Here is a 27,669-nt window from a genome sequence, read left to right on the forward strand (position 1 = left end):
CAGAACATGCGAAGGATGATTTATAACATTATACTGGTAATTAATAGTACCAATCAAATTTCCCATACAACCATTATTATAATCTATGCCAACATTGTTTTCAGCACATTCGTTCGGATTTGCATATGGGTCTTGCTTATTCTTAGGCTGGTTCCGATCTCCATCAACAGATCCTTGCTGCCCTTCTTTGTCGTCTCGTGGTGCTTATTTTTTGAAGACAAGACATACTTGGAGTCTTGGACCTTGATTGCCATGTTTCACCGTCTTCTTAAAACTTCGACCCCTCAACATAGCTAGTAGCAAAACACATTAGTGGAGTTTGGGACCTCTTCCTGGCAAGACCGCAAGAGAGAACAAGAGGTATGGTAAATAGCTTGGTGAGATGGTGTGCTACATTCTATCACTTAGCCTCATTTTTACACTCCCTAACCTTTTTTAATTATTGACATGTGATCATCACATAGCCAACTCTGTAATCCACTGAAATTACCATAAATTCATAACAGTTAAATTACCACCACGTCATGCACGGTACAGTTAAAACACTGAATCATTTTTTAAAAAAAATGACTGGACCATTTATCTTTTTTAGAGGAACTGATATTTTAAAGATCCACCTTGCACCCCTCGTTCTTAAGGTATAATGTGTATCTTGTTTGATTAGGACAAGCATTTGACTAACGATGACCTTATTAATATATAACTTTGGATATAAAATTGGTCATTGGTATTTAAAACTACTAACTTATCAGGGAGATCTTACATACAAAATATGGTATATATCAATAAAAGTTAAAATCTTAAACAAAAGGTATGCCTTACATGTTACGGTCTAAATTCCGTTCCGAGCCATTCATCATTGTTTCGTGAAAAGCCTGATTGGGTTGCCCTCTCCAGTCCACGGCATGGAATTTTGACATGTGCATGCTCACACGAGACCGTTTTTTTTAAAGGGCTCACGCACATGAGACTAATCGATTATCATGATCATTCATTTACATCGAAATTAAGGTTGAGGAGAATTAAGGGCTGGATGGATATCGAGGAGAGGAATGGACGGCTGTGATGAGTTGTGCGTGCATCCAGGCATAGGATGGTATTGCCTTGCATTTCCCCCACGAGAGCCCACGAAGGCAGTGGTTTGGCGCGCGCGGCGGCGGCGGCGACGGGCACGCTCCCTCGCTTCCCCGTCCCTCGCCCCCTAAACGGAATCTAACCGCCGCCCGCCACCTTCGCGCGCGAAATCTCCCCCATCCCTTCGCGCCGCCGCCGCCGACCACCAGCCATCCCGGCGAGAAGGCTCTATCCGGCTGCTCCGCCAAGAACCCAATTTTCTCGGCGCAAGAGACGCCGGGGGGAAGGCAGGGCCCCATTCCGGCGCGGCGGGACCAATGGGCTCCGGCGAATAGCTCGAGCACCTCGAGCTCGCCGGGATCACCGAGGCGGCGTCTGTTCTTCCCGGCGTAATGATGAGGCAGGGGAATAAGTAACCGATCCCCAAGCGAAAGCCAACAATTTTCCGTGCCTGCCTGTTCATCTCTACGGTTCTCTCGTCCGGCTCTTTCTTCCTTTCTCCGCATTGGGAATTTGAGCGTGTCGGCCAGCGACGGTGGGTAGGGAACTGGCGCCTGGCTGCCGGGCTGCTATTTCCCGAGAGGAGGCGCTCCCGCTGCCATGGGTGTGCGGCAGGTGCTTCATCACGGCTCGGGACTCCAGCTACTGTTTTTCTTCCTCATGCTGCTCCAGGCACAGGCCGGCCGGGGTGCGGCTTCGATCAACGGTGAAGGTAACAGCTACCTCTTGTGCAGAGGGCAGTTTACTTCTTGATCGATGGAATTGGTGAGGATAATGTTTGGCGAATCTAGTTTTAGTTGATTTGTGATTGTCGATTCCTGTTTGTATGGTAGGACTGGCGTTGCTGGAACTGAAGGCGAGAGTGGAGGCTGATCCCCATGGTGCCTTCCAGGATTGGGATCCCATGGACAAGAGCCCGTGCAGCTGGCCCGGCGTGCGATGTTTAGACGGTAAAGTAGAGATTCTGTAAGTCAGTTTTCCTCGATGTTTTCAGTATTAGTGCCACTGGCCTCATCTTTGATCTTTTAGGAGAAAGTCCATGATTGCTTTTAGAGGTCCATTTAATAGTTTGCTACAACTGCCCATTTGCAAAACATCAGAGGAATAAGAGCACTATTCTTTTCAGTGATAGCCAAGTTGGTCATTTCTCATGCTACTAGGAGATGCCTTTTCCCCCTTAACAATTAGCATGATCTTTCCCAACTATGACTACCAGTTTGATTTTCTGCTATCTTATTTTTATCCCTAGCCTGAATTCTTACGATCATAAATCACGTCTTGAGTTCTTATTTTTCTTCTTCATATAGAAACCTAACAGGTCAAGAATTGGCCGGGACTCTTGCTCCTGAAATCGGAAGCCTTCGACGCCTGAAATCACTGTGAGTTCATTTCTACGCTTCTGTCCACATCCTTGTTGCTTCTCAGTTCCAATGCAATGCATTTTGTACTACAAGTCCTCAGGCAGGATGATATTTGGTTACTGCTTATTCTAGTTTACTTCCAAAGAACAACTTCCGTGGGTGGATTCCCAGAGAATTCGTAGGGTTATCTGCTCTAGAAGTGCTAGATTTGAGCAGCAACAACTTGGATGGAACAATTCCAGAGGAACTAAGGGCAATGCCACTTCTCAAACAACTGTAAGGCTTATTGTGCCCTCTGTTCTCCAATCTGTTCTTTGCTTGGTATAATGAAGGACTCTTATGTTCCAGATCACTTCATGATAACCAGTTCCAAGAAGGTGTCTCTTCTTTCACCATCCAAGAGATAGTTGATGACCAGTCAGGATGCTTGAGCAGAAAACTAGGATGCTGGTAAGGGGATATACTTAGTATTAACTTTATGCTCCATTTAGCTTCCAATATTTCCAGGCTTTGTTTCTAAATGTTCACCTCACCGTGTAAAGGCCTTTTCCTTACAGGTCAGACTTCAAGGATTGGATATCTCTCAGTGGCCTCCGAGAGAAATATTACACCAATGTACCAAGTAATTGTGCATTTTTCATGCTGCAAAACCAGCCCTTGGCACTTTTATGTTATATAAATTGCATCTAACATTTAGAGCCTTATATGTCTTTCAGGTTTCAGTGAGGCACACATCATGCAGAATTTGCAGTCTTTTGCAAGTGCCATGCGCCGCAGGATTCTCAGTGAAGCTGACAACCTGCCTGCTCTTTTGGGGAACGATGCTAAATCTTCTGCTCTGGAAAATACAAAAGAAATTCAAAGACCTCCTGATGTGCTTTCTCTAGGAAGCGGTTCATTCCCTGCATTTCCTAAGTCATATGGCCAAGCTCTGTCACCTTTGGTTCCGGAAGCAATTGATGCTACCGCATTGCAGCAGCTGTCTACAGAAGTGGCCAAGTCCACTGATGTTGAGATGTCTGATACAAAATACAGCAAGTGGGCATATCTGATCACAATTCCAGCTGCAATATTGCTAGTTAGTCTGATAGTTTTGATACTTTTGGTTTGGCGGAAGCGAGGTCGTACACCAATAGCCCCTTGGAGAACAGGGCTAAGTGGCCCTATTCAGAAGGCACTTGTAACAGGTGAAACATTCTTGCAATTCTATTTATTTTTACAATTTAGGAAGTAAATGCCTACAAACTACCAAAATAGTGATGTTCTGGAAGCTGTGCATGTTTTGTGAGACTTTGGTCTTTGAGACTCCCATGTTTTCCTGGTGAATTAGGCATATGGCTACTCTAGGAACTCTATCTCTCTTGTAATTTATTTAGGATATCCTTGTCATTCAGGAACTCTATTTGCACATATGGCTGGTCAATAAGGCACATGGCTAGTTCAGGAAATCTACTTTTCCTTCTAGCTATATTTTGGATATTATCGTGATTCAAGATTTTTTCTGAGCATCCAGTGCCTCAATTCATTTCTATTTCCTGTATTCAGGTGTTTCAAAATTGAACAGAGTTGAGCTTGAAGCTGCTTGTGAGGATTTCAGCAATATCATCAATACTTATCAATCCTGCACTGTATTCAAGGGGATATTATCAGGCGGCAATGAGATCGGTGTTGTCTCCACTGTCATATCATCGAGCAAAGACTGGTCTAGGAGTGCAGAAACGTGCTTCAAGAAAAAGGTTTATGGCTAGCAACATCTTGTTCTCAACACAAACAACCTGAGAATAAAACAGAATCTTTCAATACTAATTCTTCCTTGATTATCCTCCCCTCTATGTAGATAGATACACTGTCAAGAGTTAACCACAAGAACTTTGTCAATCTCCTCGGCTATTGCCACGAAAATGAGCCTTTCATGAGAATGATGGTGTTTGAGTTTGCTGCACAGGGCAATCTCTCACAGCATCTTCACCGTAAGTGATTTTGCTTTTGCATAACCTCGTAGCTCATATGCTTGCATCCGCCTGCAACTTGAATGCACTATTTTTGCAGTCAAAGAATTTGAGGATCTGGACTGGGCTGTGAGGATGAGAGTCATCATGGGCATTGTGTACTGCCTCGAATATATGCACCATGAGCTAAATCCTCCCGTTGCAATACATGATGTGCGGTCCGACTCAATCTTCATTTCAGATGATTATGCTGCTAAGGTACAGGTTCAGCTAGCAGTGCCACTTTCAGTAGCACATATAAGTACACCGTTCGTTTCCAGAAGCTCCAGTTAAGGCCACCAACATGGATGTTTTGCTCAACTAATCTGTGAATGGCTACTTTCTTTAGCTAATTATACACGATTGATTCAGCTAGCATATTGTAATGTGTTCTATCGGTGCAGCTGGCAGATGTTGGTATGTGGAGTGAATTCGCCGCCAAAGCAAAGGCTGGGAAGGAGGACGGCAGCAGCAGCCGCTCTGAAGCTCCTCCGGATCTCCCGGGCAACGTCTATTGCTTCGGCGCGTTTATGATCGAGGTCATATCTGGGAGGCTTCCTGAATCCGAGGATCACAGACCCATGTGCAGCTGGGTATGAGTTATGCAAACTCAGGCTTAAAAGATCACTCCTCACATTATCCACCGTTGCATTTCTAAAGTCCGCCTTCACCACAGGCTTCTGAATATCTGAAAGACAAGAACTACATCAAGCTCGTTGACGAGTCGGTGAAGGAGCACAAGAGCAACGAGCTGGAGGCCGTCTGCGAGGTGATCGAGGAGTGCATCGACCCCGAACCGACGCGGCGGCCGACGATGAGAGACGTCGTGGGCAAACTGCGAACTGCTCTTGGCATCTCGCCTGAGTCAGCGGCGCCGCGGCTGTCGCCGCTCTGGTGGGCGGAGCTGGAGCTACTGTCGGTGAAGTCAACTTAGTGGAGAACGCTGTATACTGATTACTGTACAAACGTGTTGTAAACACCCCCTCCCTAACAAGATCACGTATGCATTGTATACGAGGCTCATGATGGTGTTGATGCTGTCAGCTAGCATTGTTACCGAATGCAAGTGGCCATCGTCGACGGCAGAGAAATGTTTGTGAAAATGTGATCAATAGAACTCATGTACATGCTGATCGTTCACAAAAAAGGAGGGGAATATAGTGACTTGTATAATTTTCTGTAATTTCAAACTTTCGTAACTGTATATAAAAATAAAACAAATGGCTGGTGTTGTCACTTTGCCACTCGCATAGCAATGTCCGGAGGTCTTCAGTTTCTGAATATCATTTGCTACCTAGGCTGGGAGGCTAAACGAATGACCGGTTCAGTGCCGGCAGTTATGACAAACTATGTACTGACATCACAGAATTGTACATCTTCCTTTGTCTTTTAGCGAAATTTATGCAAAACGGTGTTGGGGATTGGACCTTCGGGTCAAGCCCCCACCCTCGGAAATGCTCCCTAACTCGTTTGTAGGGCCCCGAGAGGAAGGCAAGCATACCCGAAGTTGTCGGATGGTCACTCAGAAGCGCAAGCTCAAAGACCAGGACCTTTGGAGATGAAGGATATCGCCTTCGGTTGGCCGAAGGTGACGAATGGCTGCCCAGAAGCGCAAGCTCAAAGACCAAGAACTTCGGTGACGAAGGATATCGCCTTCGTTCGGCCGAAGGTGACGAACAGTTGCTCAGAAGCACAAGTTCGAAGACCAAGACCTTCGGGTAAAGGGATCACCTTCGGGGTCGAAGGTGACGGCTGATCGCTCGTTGACGGAACCTTCAGGGCTGTGACCCCCGGAGCTCCCCGAAGGAAACGAAAACCTTCGGTTGGTGCAAGCGTGCGTGTAAAACGTGAATACGTGAGAAGGTCGGGTTTGAACACCTGAATACGTGAGAAGGTCGGAGTTGTACACCTCTAATCTTGTAATTTTACCATGAAACCGGTTGTAAGTGAGCTGTAAATGAGTTGGAAGGGGGCAGTTTAGGAAAATCCGGCCGAAGGTTAGGGGTATAAATAGCCCCTCTCTCCACAGTGTAAAGGGTAGAATTTTCCTGGCTATTACTGGAGAATTTAGTTCCTACTTTCATTGACATTCTCATACTGTTCATGCTCCCTGTTTGGGCATCTAAGAAGCTAAGATCCCAACAGCGGCGCCCACCGTTCCAGCTCGTGAAACAACCTTCGATGGCCCCAGTGAAGAAGAAAGCCTCCGCCGGCACCACAAGCAACACCGCAGAGCAGCACGAGCAGCACGAAGCAGCCAACACACGAATTCAAGACACCAACAACGAAGCTGTTCTTCATGGAGATCTGGTTGATGATATCGAAAACACCGAAGCTCACCAAAACCAATCCAAGGAGCTCACAGAGACAGCACTCAAGCTCAAGGCCCTGGAAATGAAGAAAAGGAACATCGAAGCTCAGCTCGCCACCAAAAAGAGGGCACTGGACCAGGCAAACAAGCTAGCTGAGGCCAGGCGCAAACTAGCAGAAATGGAGGCGGAAGTTGAGAATTTGCAGAGGGCATACCAAGAAATGCCCGAAGGTTCCCTCCAACAAAAAAACCCGCATCATCCACTAGACAACCTTCGCTCACAGTGAAAACCGAAGGCCACCACCGGTCAACCTCCCATATGACCCGACCTCACCACTCTTAGTCGCTCTGCAGCGAACTTCATGGCCGCCCGGCTATAAGCCTACACAGCTCCCCAAGTATAATGCAACAACTGATCCAACCCAGTTCCTCATGGCCTACGAAGCAACATCGCTTCGGCCGGAGGTGACGACTCAACCATGGCCAAGTCCTTCGTCATGGCTTGCGAAGGTTCCGTGGCCAACTGGTACTCATACCTTCCCCTGCAATCAATTAACAACTGGTACCAGCTGAAAGGCAGGCTCCTCCAGGACTTTCAGGGATTCAGAAGGCTAAATACCAACACTGTGAAAGACTTCAAGTGCCCACAGCACGACCGTGAGCCTCTCTATGACTATTTTCGGAGGTTCGTGCAGAAGAAGGCTCAAATCCCAAACTTCCCAGAGAAGGATGCAATCGAGAAATGCATTGAAGGTCTCCTGCCTGGCCAGCTTGCTTCTCATCTCACAAGAGAGCCCCCGAGGACCCTGGAGGAGCTCTATACAGAATCAGAGAAGTACGCGAAGTCAGACGCCGACCACCGCAGAAGGGTCGAGCAAAGAAGAATCATGCGTCAGGCAGAAAAATACAATCAGCAAACACGGCAGCAAGAGCAGCCAACTCAGCAGCTCATCCTACCTCTGGAACATTCGTATGATGATGAGGATCAGATAACTGTCACACCCGGTTTATGAAGGCAAACCGAATGCATCTCATATGTGCGCCAGGATCAGTTTACACACATATGATTAACCATAAAGTGAATATCACAACTAGTGCAAGCGTAAAGAAAGTATTAAAGACTTTATTACAAAACCGAATATCTTAAGCAAATAATTAAACATCTATAGAGTAGCAGCGGAATCTTCTTTAGCACAGGCAGATGACTGGGAGACATATGCCTAGAAATCCTCAAAGTCTTCTGGAAACTCCAGACAGTTGTTATTACGGTCTGAGCAGCAAGTATGCAAGGGTGAGTACACTTATGGTTGGTACTCAATAAGTGGTAGGGAAACAACTATAATATATGCAAGGCTAATTCAAGGATTAGCTGACACGGTTTAACTGCACTCAGCAATTTTAGTTGATCATATTTTATTAGCAAGCATTATCTAGATATAAGTATATACCATTAAACCCACAAGATAAGCATATATATATAGAGAGAGATAAACAACAATTAACCATAAATTAGAGCATCGATTTAGATCAACTTCAAGTTCAATTATCATGTGAGGGTCCAAGCCGCTCTTGACCGTGAGCACGGCTAACCGGTTAGTTTTACACTCTGTAAAGGTTGTACACTTTACCCACAATTCGTGTTTCCCATGTCGCCCGGGTTTGCAAAGCCCTTAAACACTTCCTTTGGTGAGTGGCTAGGGATTCACTACGAGGCTTTTCCAAAGAATCACTATATACGCACTGGTCCCTTTTTCTGCGGTGCCTCAGAAGACGAAGCTTCCTTCACCCGCTCTTCAAAGCACGATAACCCGAAAAATCCACTAATCAAACGCCCCAGCACGACATATAGATCATCTAGTTACTTAGCCAAGACCAGAGCCATATAGTATTGTGGTTGCACTGTTTTCCTAGGTGGTTCTCCATTTCCCAATTAAATCATATACTCTTGATTAACAACATTAAGCATCATGAACATGAGATAAAAACAAGTATAACATTTGTATCATCATTAACCAACCATAACCCAAAGTATAGCAACTAGCATAGCTACCCAACATGAAATTAAACCCAAGTTGATCAAGGAATAAGGTAAACAATACTAGGCATGTCCTTAACTCGGTTCCCATCAAATTATAGACACATGCATGTACATAAAAGTAAATGTGATAGATTTGGTGATTTCATGGGTCAAAAACATGATCAAGGGTCTACTTTCCTTCCTCAAACTGTTGCTGGTCCGGCCCTCCGAAGCCTTGATCTTGCTGCTGCTCCTTGAACTGCGGATTGTCTATCACATCGCACACGCACATACAAACAAACAAGTATAAACAATTAGAAACAGAACACCAGACAACATAAACAGTACAAAAAGAGGTCACTAAACTATATTACTCGTCACAACGATCGCGAGAGTGCAAGAATCATAAAAAACGGATCTAAAACGAGAAAGTTATGGCTAAAACAAGATCTAAGGGCTAAAACTTAATTAAACCTTATACTCAGGGGCTAAAACATAAAAGAAAGGGCTTTTCCGTAAATACTTTTCAACAGCAGTGGACGGCGGGTTAATTTTGGAAAAACAGAGGGGCTTATGTGCAAAAAGACCACGGTTGACCGGTTTCTAACTTAGTTGACTTGGATCCGATCTAATTTGGGCCGTTCGCTTTAGATCCAACGGTTAGGGTTCTTTGGGGCATGCTGGCGGCGGTGTGAGCGGCTGGCGGTGAGCTAAGCGGCAGCGCGCGGCGGCGGGATGGCCGGAGTAGACCAAAACGGCCATCTGGGCTTGGGTTAGGCTCGGATTTGGGTCGGGGAGCATGTTCGCGAAGTCGCGAACTTGATTAGGGGATCTGGACAGCGAGACAACGGCCGGAGCAGCGCTAGCGGTGGCGCACGGCGGAGTGAAAACTCCGGCGAGCTAATGCGCCGGCAAGAAGGCGAGATAGGAAAATAGACGGGGTCGGCGAGGTTCCTCTCACCACAGCGAAGCTCCGGAGCAGCGATGTCGTCGAGGAAACAGAGCGGAACGACGGCGAGCTCCAAACTCGACGAAGGCGGTGGCTCTAGGAGCTAGGGTTAGCGAGGGATAAGGCGGCGGCTGCGGGTTTGGCGAGGTATGGGGGGTCTCGGGTTCCTTTTATAGGGGTGGAGCGCGCGTCCGGGTCGGACTCGAGCTTGAGTCCGGCTCGGTTGGGGGAGGGAGACGGTCCCGACGGGCGGGGCCCGCCTGGCGGTGAGGCAGGGAGGGGAGGGGGGCGCTGGGCCCGATTGGGCCAGGGGCGGGGAAACGGGCCGGCGGGGAGGGAAAAAGAAAAGGGAGGAGGGATGGGCTGGGCTGGAAAGGGTTTAGGGGAAAGGAAAGAGTTTTCCATTTTCAAAAAAGGATTCAAGCACTTTCAATTCAAATTCAAACTCAAAGATTCAAATTTAGATTGAACAGCAAGCAAAATAAGATGCAAAGGCAGCATGAAATGCAACAAAACCTATTTTCCTTATATTTCTTTTTATGGCTAAATATTTTATTTTAAGCTTGCGATAAATGCTCTAAATTCAATATAAAATAAATAAAACCTTATCGAACCTACAGAAAACCTAATTAAATTTATTTAGGCTCCTAATTTGAAAATACGGGTGTTACAATAACCTTCGATCCCTTCATGATACCGCCAGAGTCAGAACCTAAGCACTCAAACGACAAGCAACCTTCGTCCGGAGCACGGGGCAGAGGTCGCGGCAGAGGAAGGGGCCGAGGTCGTGGACCTTCGTGCGAGCCGAAAAAATTCTTCTGTCACTTCCACGGGTCTGACTCCGACCACAGAACAAACCAATGCCCGGAGAAGAAAAAGACCCTCGACAGAATGGAGTCCGAGAAAAAACCAATGCCCGGAGAAGAAAAAGACCCTCGACAGAATGGAGTCCGAGAAAAAAGCCAAGCTTGTTGGGCACACTACATGGCCTCAGACTCCACAAGCTCCTCAACAAATACAGTACACAACCTTCGTTCGTTCCACCCCCCACATTTACCCAAGCATACCGCCCACCCATGTTCAACTACAACTACAACCACAACTGGCAGCTGCAGCCAAACCCGCAAACACAACCCAGTCAACCCACCACCCAAGCTCAACCAACACAAGAGCAGCTACCACCACCCCCAGCCCACCCTCCAAAACAAGAAAACCAAACCACAAATGGCCAACCCGCGGCACTGCCAACCTTCGGAATGATCATGCCCATCTCCGGAGGATCCACCCTGGACGTCGAGAACAAGAAACAACGCAGAGACTACTTCAGGAAAGTCCATTGCATCGTCTCCGAAGGTCCAACCAAGAGAACCCAGTGGTCACACTCTCCGATCACCTTCTCCGAAGAAGATATCAACCTCATCAGCTACCCACACACAGATGCTCTTGTCATCGAGGCAAACATTCAGGGCTGGAGGATTGGCAAGATACTTGTTGACACTGGCAGCTCTGCAGACATCATTTTTTCCGACACCTTCGACAAGATGGGCATCGACCGAAATCTGCTTCAGCCTTCGGATATCCCTTTAATGGGTTTCGGAGGAAAGAGAGTGAATGCAATCGGCAAACTGTCGCTTGCTGTGTCCTTCGGAGACACGACCAACGCAAGAACAGAGCACATCACCTTCGATGTGGTAGAGATGCCCTACCCATACCGCGCAATCCTAGGAAGGGGGACAATCAACAAGTTCGAAGCTATCGTCCATCAATGTACTTGTGCATGAAGATTCCAGCTCTCGCGGGGGTCATCACCGTCCGTGGGGACCAGCAGCTTGCGCGGGACATAGAGCGGGGATACACCCCAGGCCAGAAAAATGTCCACAATCTTCGGACTGAATCCAAGCCTGCTACCTTCAAAGAGCAGAGAGACAACGAGAAGGCAACCTTCGAGGAAGACTGCGAAGTCAAGAAGGTCCCCCTTGACGTACATCTACCCGACAAAATGGTAACCATCAACGCAACCCTCGAACCCGAGGAAGAAAAAGAGCTTCTTGAATTTCTCAGCAAGAATCAAGATGTTTTCGCATGGTCCGCCAGTGACCTACGGGGCGTCAGCAGAGATATCATTGAGCATCGCTTGGATATCAACCCAAACATCAAGCCAAAGAAGCAGAAGCTTCGCAAAATGGCAGACGAAAAAGTCGCAGTAGTCAAGGCCGAAGTCCAGAGACTGCTAGATGCAAAAGTTATCCGAGAAGTCAAATACCCAACATGGCTGGCAAACACCGTGCCGGTCAAAAAGAAGAATGGCAAGTGGCGCATGTGCATCGATTTCACTGACCTCAATAAAGCTTGCCCGAAGGATGACTGCCCGCTGCCAAGAATCGACAGAGTCGTCGATGATGCGGCAAACAGTCAACTGATGTCTCTACTGGATTGCTTCTCCGGATACCATCAGGTTTGGATGAGGAAAGAAGACGAAGAAAAAACAAGCTTCATAACCCCCTTCGGCACCTACTGCTCCGTGAGGATGCCCGAAGAATTGAAAAATGCAGGACAGTCTTTTTCAAGAATGTCTTCGGTGGTCCTGGAGCACCAACTCAGAAGAAATGTTCTGGCTTACGTTGATGATATTGTAGTAACCAGCTCAATAAGAGGCAATCATGTGGCAGACTTGGCTGAAACCTTCGCAAGCCTAAGAAAAGCAGGCCTGTCCTTGAACCCCAGCAAGTGCATCTTCGGAGTTCATAAAGGAAAGGTGCTAGGATGCCTCGTGTCCACCAAAGGCATCGAAGCAAATTCTAACAAAGTAAAAGCTCTCTGGAACATGGAGGAGCCCAAGTCCATCAGGGACGTACAGAAGCTCACAGGGCGGATAGCAGCCCTAAACAGATTTATCCCTCGCTCTGCTGACCGAAGCCTACCATTCTTCAAGGTCCTTCGCAATGCAAACAAATTCGAGTGGGCCCCGAGCAAAGCGAAGCCCTCCAGGCACTCAAAAACCATCTCCAGAACATGGTCAAAATGACCTCACCTGACCCGAAGGATGTGTTGCTCCTGTACATCGTGGCATTCTACTCTGCTGTCAGTGCAGCGCTCGTGCTCGAGAGAGAAACCGAGGGAAAGAAGAATCAGCTACTAGTTTACTTCGTATCTGAAGCTCTTGCTGGCTCGAAGCTCTTGTACTCAGAGCTAGAGAAAATTGCATATGCAGTAGTCATGTCTGCTCGGAAGCTTCGACACTACTTCGAAGCTCACAAGATAATCGTAGTTACAGATCAACCTCTGCATGACCTGTTCAACAACAGGGAGGCCTCAGTCAGGATTGCCAAATGGGCTTCGGAACTCTCTGAGTTCTACATAGACTTTGAGAGAAGAACAGCCATCAAGTCACAAGTATTGGCAGACTTCATTGCCGACTGGAAATCCCCAATCTTCAAGGAGGAACCTTCAGCTGAAACCTGGACCGTGCACTGCGATGGAGCCTGGTGCAATGAAGGAGCAGGAATTGCTGCAATCATAGAATCTCCTTCAGGAGCAAAAATAAGATACGCAGCACGGCTAAGCTTCGGCAACCTCGAATCATCAACCAACAACACCATTGAGTATGAAGCCTTACTCCTGGGCCTTCGCAAAATGAAAGCCCTTGGCCATCAAAATTTCATAGTCAGAACAGATTCGAAGGTTGTCCGAGACCACGTCGAAAAAGACGCAGAGGCAAGAAAACCAGAACTAATCGAGTACCTCGATGCCGTCAGAGCCATGGAGAAGCATTTCAAGGGCTTCGACATCGTCCATATCCCGAGGCACATGAACGACGAAGCTGACAAACTGGCAAAAGCAGCATCTAGAAAGGAACAATTACCCTCGGATGTATTTTTCAAAGAAATCACAGAACCTTCGGTCAAGCCGAAAAAAGAAAAACAAGTTTCAGTCATCTCAGCCGAAGATTGGAGAACACCAATAATGGAGTACCTTCGGGGAAACATCGAGCTGCCAAATGAGAAAGAGGAGAAAAAAATGTTCCAGAGAGCGAGGGGCTATATCATCTCCGAGGGAGAGTTGTTCAAGTCAGGCATCACCAGCCCATGGTTAAAGTGCATCTCGACAACCGAAGGAATCGAACTCCTCAAGGAAATTCACTCCGGGTTTTGTGGATCACACATTGGCTTCAGACAACTTGCTCCAAAGCCTTTAGGCAAGGATTCTTTTGGCCAACGGCGCTGAAGGACGCTCAGCAAATAGTGAAAACATGCCAAATGATGGGCCCGAAGTCCTCTAAACCTTCGGAGTCAACTCAGCTGATACCTCTGATCTGGCTTCTTCAAAGATGGGGAATTGACCTAGTTGGACCTCTACACACAGCTTAGGGCAATTACAAATACGCAACAGTTGTTGTTGAGCACTTCACAAAGTGGATCGAGGCCAAGCCACTCATCAACATCACATCAGAAACAATCAGAAAATTCTTCTGGCAGAACATCATCTGCAGGTTCGGGTTCCCAAGGGAGATCACTGTCGACAACGGCAAACAATTCGATTCACAGCTCTTCAGAGAATTCTGCTACAGTGTGGGCATGAAGGTAATCTTTGCCTCGGTGTACCACCCGCAATCCAACGGGGCCGTTGAAAGAGCCAACGGCATCATCTTCGGCAGCATCAAAAAGTGTCTGTTTGATCAGAAAAAGGGCAAATGGGCCGATGAACTCCCGAAGGTCATCTGGTCCCACAACACCTCAGAATCAAGAACAACCAAGTTCACCCCATTCAGGCTACTCTACAGTGCCGAAGCAATGACAGCAGAGGAGCTCAAAAACCGAAGCCTAAGGGTAACCCACCAAGTTGAGGCCATCCCCTCGGATGACAATGACCTCGTGGAGCTAGACATCCTACAAGCCTCGGAAAACCTAGAAAAGTATCAACAAGAAACCACGAAGTGGAGGGACAAGAAGGTCGTAAAAAGGAGCATCACAGTCGGAGACTGGGTCCTAAAAAGAAAGCCAAACGCCGAAACCTCTGGCAAACTTCAATCCAAGTGGGAAGGGCCATTCCTAGTAATCAAGAGCAACAGGCCAGGGTTATATCACCTGTCTGACGCCGAAGGCAATGAGCTGCAGCATCCTTGGAATGCGCACAGCCTTAAAAAGTATTACATTTAAGATTGTGAAAAGGCCGCATCGCGAAACTATAAGCGATTGCGGACCTTCGCAGACTTTTTCAGTTCTTTTTACTTTGTAAAAGGGCCGTACTCTTTTCCTCACAGGGGGAAACTCCACACCGGAGGTGAGGTTTTTGACGAGGCGGACCCATTGTAAACCATTTCAATGAAATGAACTTCCCCCAAACAAAGTGTCACCTTTGCCTAAGTAGCCCAAATGGCAAGCTTCGACAAGCATCTATATGCTACACAAAACAATAAGTTAGCAAAATAAACAGAATCTGTAAACTTTGCAGACTTATCCAAACGAACGCCAAAGGGCTTCGACCTTTCAAAAGGTCCGAAACAAATAACCTTTGGCAAAAAAAGGGGCTTCGACCTTTTAAAGGTCCGAACCAAAAAACCTTCGGCAAAAAAGGCACAATAAGTGCAAATCGAACGCCAAGGGGTTTCGATCTTTTAAAGGTCCGAACCAAAAAACCTTCGGCACAAAAAGCACAATAAGTGCAAAACAAACGCCAAGGGGCTTCGACCTTTTAAAGGTCCGAACCAAAAAACCTTCGGCAAAAAAGGCACAATAAGTGCAAAACGAACGCCAAGGGGCTTCGACCTTTTAAAGGTCCGAACCAAAAAACCTTCGGCACAAAAGGCACAATAAGTGCAAAACGAACGCCATGGGGCTTCGATCTTTTAAAGGTCCGAACCAAAAAAACCTTCGGCATAAAAGGCACAATAAGTGCAAAACGAACGCCAAGGGGCTTCGACCTTTTAAAGGTCCGAACCAAAAAACCTTCGGCACAAAAGTCACAATAAGTGCAAAACGAACGCCAAGGGGCTTGGACCTTTTAAAGGTCAGGACCAAAAAAACCTTCGGCACAAAAGGCACAAAATGTGCAAAAAGAACGCCAAGGGGCTTCGACCTTTTAAAGGTCCAAACAAAAAACCTTCGGCAATAAAGTCACAAAATGTGCAAAAAGAACGCTAAGGGACTTCGACATTTCAAAAGGTCCGAAACAAATAACCTTTGGCAAAAAAGGGGGCTTCGACTTTTAAGACGAACCGAACCAAAAAAACTTCGGCAAAAAACAAAAAGAAAAATAACCTCAGAACGATCGAAACATGGATGCCAGAAAGGGGGGAGACGTTTTTCCATCAAACCCCTCGGCATCAATCACTCGAACCAGACAACTAAAAGAACAAAACCCCCCGAAGACAACAGCGCGCAAGAGAGGGGGACATTTTCTCAAAAATTCGAAATTTCCTCGCGTTGCCTCGGTGGTAAGCAAATAGTCTATCAAAGTTCCACAAAAGAGAACTCACCTTTCTACATAAACTGCCTCCGGGCAACAACTCGTTAGGAAGGGGGGGAGACGTTTTTCCAAAAAACAAAACCCTAACGAGCGTCGCCTCGAAGGATACACGCAACAAGACACCTCGAAGGATGCACAAAACACAACACCCCGAAGGAGACGATTTTCTTAAGACCCCTGGCACCCCCCACAACAAGGCACCTCGAAGGATGCACAAAACACAGCACCTCGAAGGATGCACATCTTAAGTGTAGCGAAAATGGCCTCTCATGCCATATTTCAAAATAATGTTTTGGTGATTGATATAGACAACACAACACTTGGACTAATATGATTGTTAAGATAACCATTCTCAGGCTTTTAGGTTCAAGTGATGATAAAGAGAAGATCCAAGGGACAAGAATTGAAGAGACCGTGAAGAAATCAAGTCAAAACGAACAAGGCAGAGACAATTTGCTATCACCGGTTAAACCGACGTTAGGAAAATTGTACTCATCGGTGCAATGGAACTAGAAATCTGAGACTAGGGTTTTGCGCCGGATGAACCGACGATGCCTGAAGACAACTCGTCGGTGCAATGACTTGAAGTGAAGACTGACCCAGAGGCACCGGTTAAACCGACGATAAAGAAAAAGTGAGCGTCGGTGCAGTTGTCCAGAGACTCCATTTTTCGTGGGGTTTCTGAGCTTGCACTCACCGGTTAAACCGACGTTAGTTTTGAGAGCGTCGGTCGATTGATCAAGTAGCCGTTGGAGTAGTAACGGCTAAGTTGCTGGGAAAATACACTCACCGGTTAAACCGGTAATGACAAGAACTGAGCGTCGGTTTAACCGGCGTTAAGATATTTCGTCAGCCTTTTCCCAACGGCTAGTTTTGGATGTGTGACTATATATACCCCCAAGGCCGGGTTATTTGAGGTTGCTGGAGACCAAGGAAGTAAGAAGAGCCAAAGATCATCTCCAACCACCATAGAGCTTCATTGTACATCATATAGGATTAAGCACACTTGTGAGAGTACTTAGTGCTTGTAATAGGGATTAGTTCTTGCAATTTAAGTGATTCTTGTGGTCATGCGTTCGTAGCCGATTTAAGTGATTTTTGTGGTCAAGCGTTCGTAACCATAAGTTTTATCTTTTATAATATTGTTTATATTATTTTGTAACTATTTGTTTTATTTTTATTATATTATTGTTTTTACACAACAACATAAGATAATATAACAAATAGTGATAAAATAGTATAAAGAACATTTTAAAAGATAAAGCTCATCATTACGAACACGTGACTGGAGAATAACCTAAATCGGAGGTACGAACAAAAAGTAATAATCATTTTAAGATCTAAGAACTTAATTATAAATAAAAAATTAAAACCAACCATCAAAACAGTCCCGATGGTCAAATTTGAACAGTTTTGATAGATTAATGGCAAAATTAATCGATTTTGGAGTTTGATCGTCAAAACCAAACTGAGGGGAAAGTTGGACGGTAAAAAATGAACTTCATCCATCGTGGCCGTCGTCTTCCATCATCGACACTTCGACAGGTTCGAATTGAAAGCGAGCGGCGGGGGCGTTCACACTGAGGAATCAGATTCGGAAGGAAGGCGCTAGCGCAATCCAATCCAGGGGGAGGAGGATGGCGGCGGCCGTGGCGTCGCTGTACCGGCGGGTCCTCCCGTCGCCGCCGGCGGTGGACTTCGCCTCGCCGGAGGGCAAGCGCCTCTTCGCGGAGGCCCTGGCGGCGGGCACCATGGAGGGCTTCTTTCCCCTGGTCTCCTGCTTCCAGACGCAGTCGGAGCCGGCCTTCTGCGGCCTCGCCTCCCTCGCCGTCGTCCTCAACGCGCTCGCCATTGACCCCGGCCGCCGCTGGAAGGGGCCCTGGCGGTGGTTCGACGAGTCCATGCTCGACTGCTGCGAGCCCCTCGACAAGGTCAAGGCCGAGGGCATCACCTTCGGCAAGGTCGCCTGCCTCGCGCGCTGCTCCGGCGCCGACGTCCAGTCCTTCCGCGCCAGCCGGGTCACCATCGACGACCTACGACGGAATCTCCTCCGATGCGTCGTCTCCCAGGACTGCCATCTCATCGCCTCCTACCACAGGCAGCCTTTCAGACAGGTTATGCTAAATTCCCTATTCCCCTAGGGAATTCCTCTAGTCCGCATCCCATGATCAATCTCCCCTTTCCTCTCTCTCTCACACACTCCTGATTACTTGTACAGTTGTACTACTGTACTGCCCCGGTTGATCTCTTACAATTCATTTACCCATTAGATTAGATTGCATTAGATTGGATTGTTGAGTTCGACATCCTCCATTGCATCCATCTGTTTTCTTTGTATATGACACTGAAGCGTGCATTGTGCAATACTGCAATGAAGCAGACTGGAACTGGTCATTTCTCCCCAATCGGTGGCTACCATGCCGAACAGGATATGGCTCTCATCTTGGGTGTCGCTCGCTTCAAATACCCTCCCCATTGGGTTCCCGTGGAACTTCTTTGGGCTGCCATGAATACGACTGATGACTCAACTGGACTTCTTAGGGGGTCTCTACTCTTGCCAACCTTCCTCTTACTTTCTCGTCATCATTTTTCTCTTGAGACGTGCTAATATTAAGATACCCGTACCTTTTACAGAACATCAAGTTTAAAAATAGTGTTTGTGCGTAATACATACAGATATAGTATACCTTAAATCCTTAATGACATTTTGTTTATATGCAATTTCCTACGCATTTGGAAAAATTCAGTGATGCTTCACTTTTCCTCAGTATGATTTTTAATCAAGCAATTTTAAGGTGTTGGCATCTTTATATTTGATAGGTTCATGCTTATATCAAGAAAGACAGCAGCCCCTTCATCATTGTACACAGTGGTAAAATACCAATGCACAGTCAGTTGAGTTGGTATGAAGCATTTGATGTAGTTTTCTTTCCTCAGTAGTTTCAGTTTTCTGCAGAGTTGCAGGGACGAGAACTGGAAAAGTATAGCAAAGTATTGTGCTGAAGATTTACCAAATCTTTTGAAGGGGGAGAATCTAGATAATGTTCAAACACTTTTGTCCCGTTTAATTGAGTCTCTTCCAGCTGATGCTGAAGCTTTGATCAAATGGGTTGTTGAAGTTAGGAGAAAGGAGGAAGGGGAACCAAGCTTAAGCAAAGAGGAGAAAGAAAGGCTTTTCTTGAAGGTGACATTTCCAGATTTCCATTTCTTTCTCTGATGCTGTGTCAATCTTTTGCTCCCTTATGTAACACACCTTGTGTTCACTTGCAGGAAAATGTTCTACAACAAGTTCGTGATACCAGACTATTTGCCATAGTCTACGACCAACAATATGCTAATAACTCATGTTGTAATTGCTCATCATCTAGCGAAGAAGATTCCCTTACTAGGATTGCAGCTGCCGTATGCTGTCAAGGAGCTGCGATGCTATCAGGAAACCTTGCATCAAGAAATGGTTTCTGCTGCAAAGAAACATGTTTAAAATGTGTCCAAGAGAATGGTGATGGCCTTAAGACTGTTATCTCAGCCTCTGTGGTATCTGAAGGCAATGAACAAGGGTGTTGATATGCTTTTACCAATGTCTTCGCCTGGTTCCAGTTTGTGCAATTCAAACTTGAAGAAGGATGCTGTGAAATATCCTTCAAGTGCAGATGTTCTGACTGTTCTTCTGCTGGCTTTACATCCCAACACATGGTTGGGCATCAAAGATGAGAAGCTTAAAGCTGAACTTCAGACTCTTGTTTCAATAGATAATCTACCTGATGATCTTAAACGAGAGGTCTGTTCTCAAAATCAAAGCTTTCTTGTCTGCATACCTTTGCTCCGTAGCATAATATTTTCCTGGTAAAGAAGGTGCATATCTATTTTCTTTTGTGGAAGTCATGTCAGGTTTTAGATGTCTACATGGGTTGGGGCTATTTTTGATTCACCCTCCTCTCACTCTGGCTAGTAGGGGCAAGGCGGGGAGGGTTGGTATTGATTAGTCAATGTTGCTCTTGTAGAAGGTGCAAGAGCATGAGCATGGTTGGATTGGGACAGAGCTAGTGCAGGGGCGAGATCTAAAACTCTACTAACTACCAACTACCAAGCTTTGAGCAAATCGGATATTATCATATACACTTTTAATTGTGAAACTTGAAACTATCCCAAGCCCATTACCGGCACTACAAACAAAATGGCAGACACAAAGAAAACAATCAAGCATGCTTACATTCATTAACTTAATTTTTTTAGACCAAAGACCACCCTTAGCCCTGCTTCTATTGAAAGCATCAGATAAATGGTTTTGCTGGGGGCACCAGCTTACAAGTTCAGCTCACGGCCAAAGGCTGGCGACAGAAGCTAAAAGTTAAAAGTTGGCACTTGGCAGGCTGTGACGTTGAAGTTCTCTGACTTATTGAGTTGTGATACATGTAGTCTGTTTCCTCCAAATCTGGAGCTCAAAATTCTCTTCACTCCATATTACTCTTGAAGCCCAGACTGCATATGACCTGTATATATAGAAAATTTTAAGAACCACTGTCTCTCCACAGTTGAATGTTATTTTAAATGATCTTCCTCTATCTATTTTGTTTAAATAATCTTTATCTATTTTGCTTCTCCTTTTCATTCCATAGCTTGTTCCATTATTATCACGTTAGAGAAGATACTATATGTATTTTGTTTCCTTTCGATAAATATGAATTCTTAAAACTTTTGTTATCGCAGGTAGAGTAACTAGTGAATTTTTGTGTGCGCTGACAGATAATGCATCTAAGGCGGCAATTTTATTATCTGAAGGCTTGTAAAGAAAAGGAGGAAGATGATGGTGATGATCCACCATCACCTAAGTATCAATGCTAAAGCAGGAATGTGCCCACGGCATAAATTTATTTTCCAGAAATTCATGTCAAGAGAAAAGTTGTGAGAGAGTGGTTCTTGACTATAGTGAGCAGAATTATGGTAGGAATGATGATATATATCTTAATCCCTCCGTTTTTATTTACATGTCATATTAGGTTTGTCCTAAGTCAAATTTGACTAACTTTGACCAAGTCTATAACAAATATAGCAACTACTATATTATCCAACATATGCACTATCAACATATACTCCATGGTGCATTTAATGAAATAAATTTGGTACTGCAAATGTTATTATTTCTTTGATGTGAGAAGATGGCACCAGCTAGGCGGGGGTTGCCAGGAATGGATGCTGGATGGAGATGGGGCAAGCGGAGGTCGCCAGCGGCAACCGGGATATTTACAAAATAACAACTGATTTGGATCGCGATTATTAATACCAGGATGGATGGAGATGGTATTTTTTTTATAAATACCGAATTGCAGAATCACATAGTGCCCCATGTTGGATCGCGATTATTGATTGTGATCCGAATCAGGGGCCTTTTGTAAATATATATTAGAGTAAAATGCAGGGGGCCCTTAAACTAGTTGACCTGTTCTGTTTAGGTCCATGAACTTCAAAAATGCATTTATAGGTTCACAATATATTCAAGTGTGTCACTTGAGGTCCAAAATACTTCTGACCACCGTTGACCGCCTACGTGGACAGCCACGTCCGATCCAACGGGGCCGCTGGCCGCCACGAGTGCCTCGCCGGCTCTCGCGCGCACAGTCTTGCTGCGCCGCTGCGCCGGTGTCCTGCCGAGCGCGAACCACCTCCGGCGGACCCCCGCTCCCCTCCCTCCTTTCCTCTCTTCCGACGCGGCGCGCAACCCTGCTGCGCCGCTCGCCGCTGTGCCTTGACTTGCTGTCAGCGCATGGCGCAGCTCGGCTGGCGTCAGACCAGCGGCGGCGAGAGCGTGAGGTGGCAAGGGAGGCGAGCAGGGTCAGGGATGGCGCGCGCATGGGCCGTGCAGGGGTGCGGCGAGCCTCACCGACCGGGTGCAGGGCGGGTAACGGCGGCGAGGAGGCGGCCCGACGGAGGACGGTGGCGGCGGGCAAAGCTTCGACGCCGGGAGCTCTGCATGATAAGTCAAAGGGCTGGGTGAGGGCTCAAACGGGTAGAGGGGAGGGAGGAGCTGTGGGTGCGAGGAATTGACGAATGGCTCACCGGAGAGGATGAATCGACGGCGGCTGGCGTCGGGGAAGGACTGCGGCAACGGCGGATGACGGACGCGTCAGCGAGGCTACCAGTGGCTGACGGGCGCGACCGTGCTCTGCTTCCACCAGGCGGCTGCCTCCGCCTCCCACGGGACGGCCGCCCGATCCGCCCCAAGCCGGCCGTGTTCGGCTCCCGGCGGCCTTCTCATGGGGAGCGGGCTTCTTCACCTCCGCGGCTCGCCCTCCCCGCGCGCGCCCCCAAGGCGCTGCTCGCCATGGCCTCCTCCGGCCTCCACCGCCGCCGTCTCCTCCAGCCTCCCCGGCGAGGATCCGCACGGATCGTGCGCGGACGCCGCGGTTGTGGGCGGGACGGGCGGAGCGGTCAGGGGCGGGGAGGGCGGAGCAGCGCGCCACGCAGCACGCACCGCGGCTAGGGGCAAGCCGGGTAGCATCCGGGCGGAGGTGGCGCCCAGAGGTCGCGGAGCGGAGGCGGCTCGCGGAGGCCGCGGAGGCATCATGCGGTGGACGCAGAGGACGCTCCGGAGCATCGCGCGGGGGCCGCGAAGCGGCGGCGGCACACGTGCGAGAGGGAGGAGGTGGAGAAGGAGCAGGGGTGGCCGTGAGCGAGCCGAGCGAGGCGCCGTGCCGCGGAGTTCAAGATCATCCGATCCCAAGCTTCTCCGTGCGGCCGGCCCCTCCTCCCTCCCTTCCATGGCGGGCGGCCGGCCCCTCCCTCGCGTAGCGGAGCAGAGCTTCTGGAAGACCGCGCGCTGCCCCCTTCCTCCTCCCTCACAACGGCCCCGGCTAGGCTTCGGCCGCAGCGGCGGAGCTCCAGCTCGCGCGCCGGCGAGCCGTGGGGGCGTAGCAGGACGGCGGCGCAGCGGGGAGCGGCGCAGCAGGACTGCGCGTGCGGGAGCCGGCGAGGCACGCGTGGCGGCCTGCGTCCCCGTTGGATCGGACGTGGCTGTCCACGTAGGCGGTCAATGGTGGTCAGAGATATTTTGGACCTCAAGTGACATACTTGAATAGATTGTAGACCTATAAATGCATTTTCGAAGTTCATGGACCTAAACAGAACATGTCAACTAGTTTAAGGACCCCAGTGCATTATACTCTATATATTATTGAATATTTTCAGATGAGACCCTCAGACGACTGCGCGCCGCCGTCGTCCAAGAACGCGAGCGCCGACCTCAGCGAGCTCGGCCGCACCGCACACCGAGGGCTCCCTCTCTCTGTCCCGCGGCGGCGTCTGCGTCAGCGAGTATTCCCCGGAGACCTGCCGCGCGTGCCTCGTCATCTCGCCGCCGCGTGGGGCGTCACCCTGGGCGTGGTCCAAGCTAGGATGGAGGTTTTACTTTTACGTATGGGCGGCCATTTGCCGGCGGTGTCCGTCACGACTAGAGCGACGGGAAGCACCATACGATGCATTGCACGTCGGGTTCGGCGGCCAGCAGCAGGCAAACTTGACCGCAGCGGAGGTCGATCAGGACGGCGTGGTCGTCGTCGATTGTGCCGGCGGCGGCCTGAGCCCAGGGTGGACGCGGTTAACTGCAAGGTGGACAAAGGGGGATGCGCACGCGGTTTCATCCCCTTCCGCGCGACGGCGCGAGCTCGGCCTCTTGCATGCCATGGGTTCCCCTAGCTTGACGAGGCGCTCGCGCGGAGCTCCGGCGAGCTGCATCACTGCCGCCCATTTCTGAACAGGGACATCAAGGGAGCAGAACGATCCCATCCAGCCGCTTGCAGAGCCGGCGATGGTCTACTCTAATCAGACGGCCGCGTCCGTCCCCAACGCCAACAGCATACGGATCCTACAAGTCCTTGGTTGTTCGATGAAGACTGGCCGGTGAGTGGAGTGGAGTGGCTTGCCATAGACGTCTGACGCGTATGAACGCCTCCGATCGAATAGAGGTAACCGATGGTCTTGGATTCTTGGAGAACTCAGCCTGGCCGTGCATCTTTGTATTTGATAGGCACATGCTTCACTGTAGGCAAAACAATCTCACTGCACAAACATATAGAAATGTGAGTTTTACATCATTTTAATCCCGTTTAAGACTATATATATATGGTTTAAGGCCTTGGTTATGGCCATAAAACATAGCCTTAAACCCACCTAGTAACAGTTCCCAATTGCAGCCATTAGAGGGTGATATCAAGTGTCATTCTAATGCTCTTTGTAACTGAACTTGTAATCTCCCTATAAAAGGGTACCATGAGATCAGTAAAAGATTGCTCCATTCACTATTCACAATTTCTATTCCTAACACGTTACCAGCAGCTCTCTAAGAACTGAGCAAGAACAAGAGGAAAAGATCACCAGAATTTTGCGAGGGTAAGATGGCTCGTCAATCGAGGAATAGAAATTGTGAATAGTGAATGAAGCAATTTTTCATTGATCTCAAGGTTACATATATATGGGATTACAAGGTAGATGTTATGTCTAACATTAGTGCAATCCTTGAATTCTTTCTCCAACAGCAGCAATAACCATGGCTGTTACAATAGCCTTAACAATGGTTGTCACCATAGCCTTAACCATGGCTTTCATGGCCTCAACGATGACTGCTGTTTTGATGAGATCAAATAAAGGTATTGTAACACTTTATACGGTGGTAAGCAAACACGATATGAATGGACATATTTGATGTTGTTTTCTTTTGCTCATTACTTCGTGTTCTGCAGAGTTGCAGATACGAACCTTGGAAAAGCATGGGGGCAATATTCCAAATCTTTTGAGGGCGGAGAATCCAGAAAACAGAATGGGACAATATTCCAAATCTTTTGACGAAGGCTGAGAATCCAGAAAACTCTTTTGTCCCGTCCAGCTAATGCTTGGGCTAGAATCAAATGGGCTGTTGAAGTTCCGAGAAAAGCGAAAGGTTAGACAAGCTTTGGGCAAAGGGGAGAAAGAAAGGTCAGACAAGCTTTTCCATTTCACTTTCTGATGCTGCCTCAAGCTTTTGTTCCCTTTGTTTACACAATGTTCACTTGCAGGAAAATATGTCACCGCAAGTCCTTGTAATTGCTCATTGTCAGGTGAAGAAGATTCTCTTAGAATTATTGGAGCCGATGTCTGCTGTCTGTCGAGGAGCAGAAATGTTCTCAGATACGACCCTTGCATCAGAAAATTGCGGCGACGCTTACCTCTCTTCCGCACGATGAGATCAGTCGTACCTTTCATTTTAAAACACTGACATCTTTATTCTCCATTATTGGTTCACGCTTGTATCAAGGCACAGGCACAATGCAGCTCCTTCACCGGTTCCCGCACTGGCAAAATGCTGAATCTTGCTATGTTGTTTAATTTCAAAGAAAGTCTAATTTTCATCCTCGAACTATCGCAAAAGTCTGATTTTCAACATTCAACTATAAAACCAGACAGCATAGAGCATCCAACTGTCAAAACCGGACAAATTTGGCCCTTGGGGTGGTTTTGAAAGTTGTTTTGCATTTTCTAAAAAATTAAATAAATCTAATTAGATCTAAAAAAAATCAAAACTAATTCACTTTAAATCAGAAAAATATGAAACTAGTACCAAAATTTTTCTAAAATGTAACATATCTATTATTGCTCCATTTGAATCTTAGTTATTAAAAATAATAGGCATGACTGCAAGCAACCAAATATTATGAACATAAAAAATTAGATCTGAATAGCTCACAAGTCATGTGACAATAGATAGATTATATTTTTAGAAAACTTTTGATACTCATTTCATAATTTTTTAACTTAAAATGAATTACTTATAATTTTTTAGTGTAAAATTAAATATTTTAATTCTCACAAAATAGAAAACCACCTTCAAAACCACCCAGGGGCCAAATTTGTCCGGCTTTTACAGTTGGATGGCCTATGCTGTCCGATTTCGTAGTTAAAAGTTGAAAATCGGACTTTTGCGATAGTTGAAGGGTGTAAACCGAATTTTTTCCTTAATTTTATAACAATCTTTCTTCGTTGTTTTTTTAATAAAAATCTTGCTCTGTTGTTGAATGTAAATGTATGCAGCTGATGTAGTTTTCTTTTCCCCATTACTTTGAGTTCCCTGCAGAGATGAAAAGCTGCAGAAGCATGGCAAAATATCGCGCCAAAGATTTACAACCATTTTAGAACTTTATCTCTTCCCGCGAACGCTTGACGTTTAAAATATTATTATCCATAGATGTTGACATCCACTTACGGTTTTTTTTTTTGAAGAAGTAACATCCACTTACGGTTACGGTAGACTTCTGTTGATCAAAAGGTGTTTGGCAGGAGCCGGCCAGTGGCGTTGCCGCCGAGGCGTCACATGTGTTTGCAGTGCGAGTCTTGCCTTCGCAGTCAACAAGAAAAGGAAAAAAAAACAATGAGACGAGAGAATATTGAATCTTGCCATCCGAAAACGAGAGAAGAAAAGCGGAGAGGAGATGCCTGTGCAATTTGAATTTGAGTTGGAGTTGGCATTGAGATTAGAGTTTGAAACTCGCCGCCACCGCCGCACACCCCCTCCAACCTCCCCCTCCACCTCGCCGCCGCCGGAGCAGGGCGCCGGAAGCCCGTGCACCTGCGAGGAAGGCGGCGGCGGGGCTTCTCCTGTGTAGCGAGCAAGCACGGCCGCGCACGACGAGCAGCGCCGGGTGCCGGGCTCGGTGGCGGCGGCGGCGGCCCGGGGCTGCGGATCCGACGTCCTGGGGACCGGATCCGGCGCCCCCGGGGCTGATCTACGCGATGCGGCGGCTCCCCCCCCCCCCCCCCCGGCGGGCTCGTGGCGGTGCCACCCTTGCGCGGCTCCGCGACTCCAAGGTCCTGGCCCGCTACCTCCGCTGCGCCGCGCGAGCGCCGCTCCCGCCGCCCTCCTCCTCCTCGTCTCCCCTCTTCGCCCATGCTGGCGGGGGCGGCCGCAGGTGACGGCGTCCCGTGCTTCCTGGGCCCCGCCGCGCGCGGGATGCGGTACCCGCTGCGGAAGAAGCTCGCCGCGGCGCGAGGCGTGGGGTTCCTGCCCCCGCTGGACGCCGCTGAGGCCTTCTTCACGGACACACCTCCGCTCCCCGGCGCGGCGGCGCCAGCCCGCACCGGCGCACCCCGTCTTCCCGCTGCTTCATCGTCGGCTCGCCGAGCTGTGCTTCCACCCCACCGGCGAGGCCCTGCTGCTGCCCTGCGTCTCCCCACGGTGGCCATGGGGTGAGTAGCCCGTGGTCGCTTTGGGCGCAGGGAGCAAGGCCCTGTGGACTCTTGCGCTGAAACGGCATTGCTGTGTGATCTTGAAGGCGTCATCAAAGAGCCTCCTCTTCTTGCGCCATTGCCACTGGTGATGACCGTTGCTCCACCGCCGTCTTCCACAATGTGTCTGCTGCTGGTGCCTCTACTTCGTCGACGCTCTCCTTGTTATTGGAGATACCATATCAAATGCCGTGCGTCGCCATTGCCGGCCCTCCCTCCTTTGGGGCTTCCTCCCCCCGAAGGGCGTTGGATGGCGG

At 48.0% G+C, this 27,669-nt stretch overlaps 1 protein-coding gene and 1 pseudogene across 3 annotated transcripts; both read left to right on the plus strand.

The window, feature by feature from the left end:
* The first annotated feature begins 35 nt into the window (after positions 1 to 35).
* Positions 36 to 5,653, plus strand: LOC120705635 (protein MALE DISCOVERER 2-like). Of its 3 annotated transcripts, XM_039990086.1 has the most exons (13): positions 36 to 360; positions 1,012 to 1,786; positions 1,908 to 2,040; positions 2,382 to 2,453; positions 2,568 to 2,711; positions 2,784 to 2,885; positions 2,993 to 3,057; positions 3,152 to 3,622; positions 3,981 to 4,171; positions 4,273 to 4,405; positions 4,485 to 4,642; positions 4,828 to 5,016; positions 5,100 to 5,444. In XM_039990086.1, the coding sequence occupies exons 2-13, from the start codon at positions 1,675 to 1,677 to the stop codon at positions 5,355 to 5,357; spliced, it is 2,028 nt and encodes a 675-aa protein (XP_039846020.1). In that variant the 5' UTR covers positions 36 to 360; positions 1,012 to 1,674; the 3' UTR covers positions 5,358 to 5,444. The 3 variants fall into 3 exon arrangements, with proteins under 3 accessions (XP_039846020.1, XP_039846021.1, XP_039846022.1); XM_039990087.1 differs by having other exon boundaries at positions 36 to 1,786; positions 5,100 to 5,653; XM_039990088.1 differs by lacking the exons at positions 36 to 360; positions 1,012 to 1,786 and having other exon boundaries at positions 1,908 to 2,024.
* Positions 5,654 to 17,730: 12,077 nt separating this feature from the next.
* Positions 17,731 to 21,288, plus strand: LOC120705636 (annotated as a pseudogene).
* Positions 21,289 to 27,669: the final 6,381 nt, after the last annotated feature.

Source organism: Panicum virgatum, chromosome 5K (genome assembly GCF_016808335.1).
Source record: "Panicum virgatum strain AP13 chromosome 5K, P.virgatum_v5, whole genome shotgun sequence".
In the NCBI taxonomy this organism is placed as follows: Eukaryota; Viridiplantae; Streptophyta; class Magnoliopsida; order Poales; family Poaceae; genus Panicum; species Panicum virgatum.

Bases quoted from the DNA above. Each gene is read 5' to 3' on its own strand.
- LOC120705635 (XM_039990087.1), top strand. From the start codon at position 1,675: ATGGGTGTGCGGCAGGTGCTTCATCACGGCTCGGGACTCCAGCTACTG. The intron at 2,454-2,567 runs GTGAGTTCATTT...TGCTTATTCTAG, and splicing joins CTTCGACGCCTGAAATCACT to TTTACTTCCAAAGAACAACT. The intron at 4,172-4,272 runs GTTTATGGCTAG...CCCTCTATGTAG, and splicing joins AAACGTGCTTCAAGAAAAAG to ATAGATACACTGTCAAGAGT.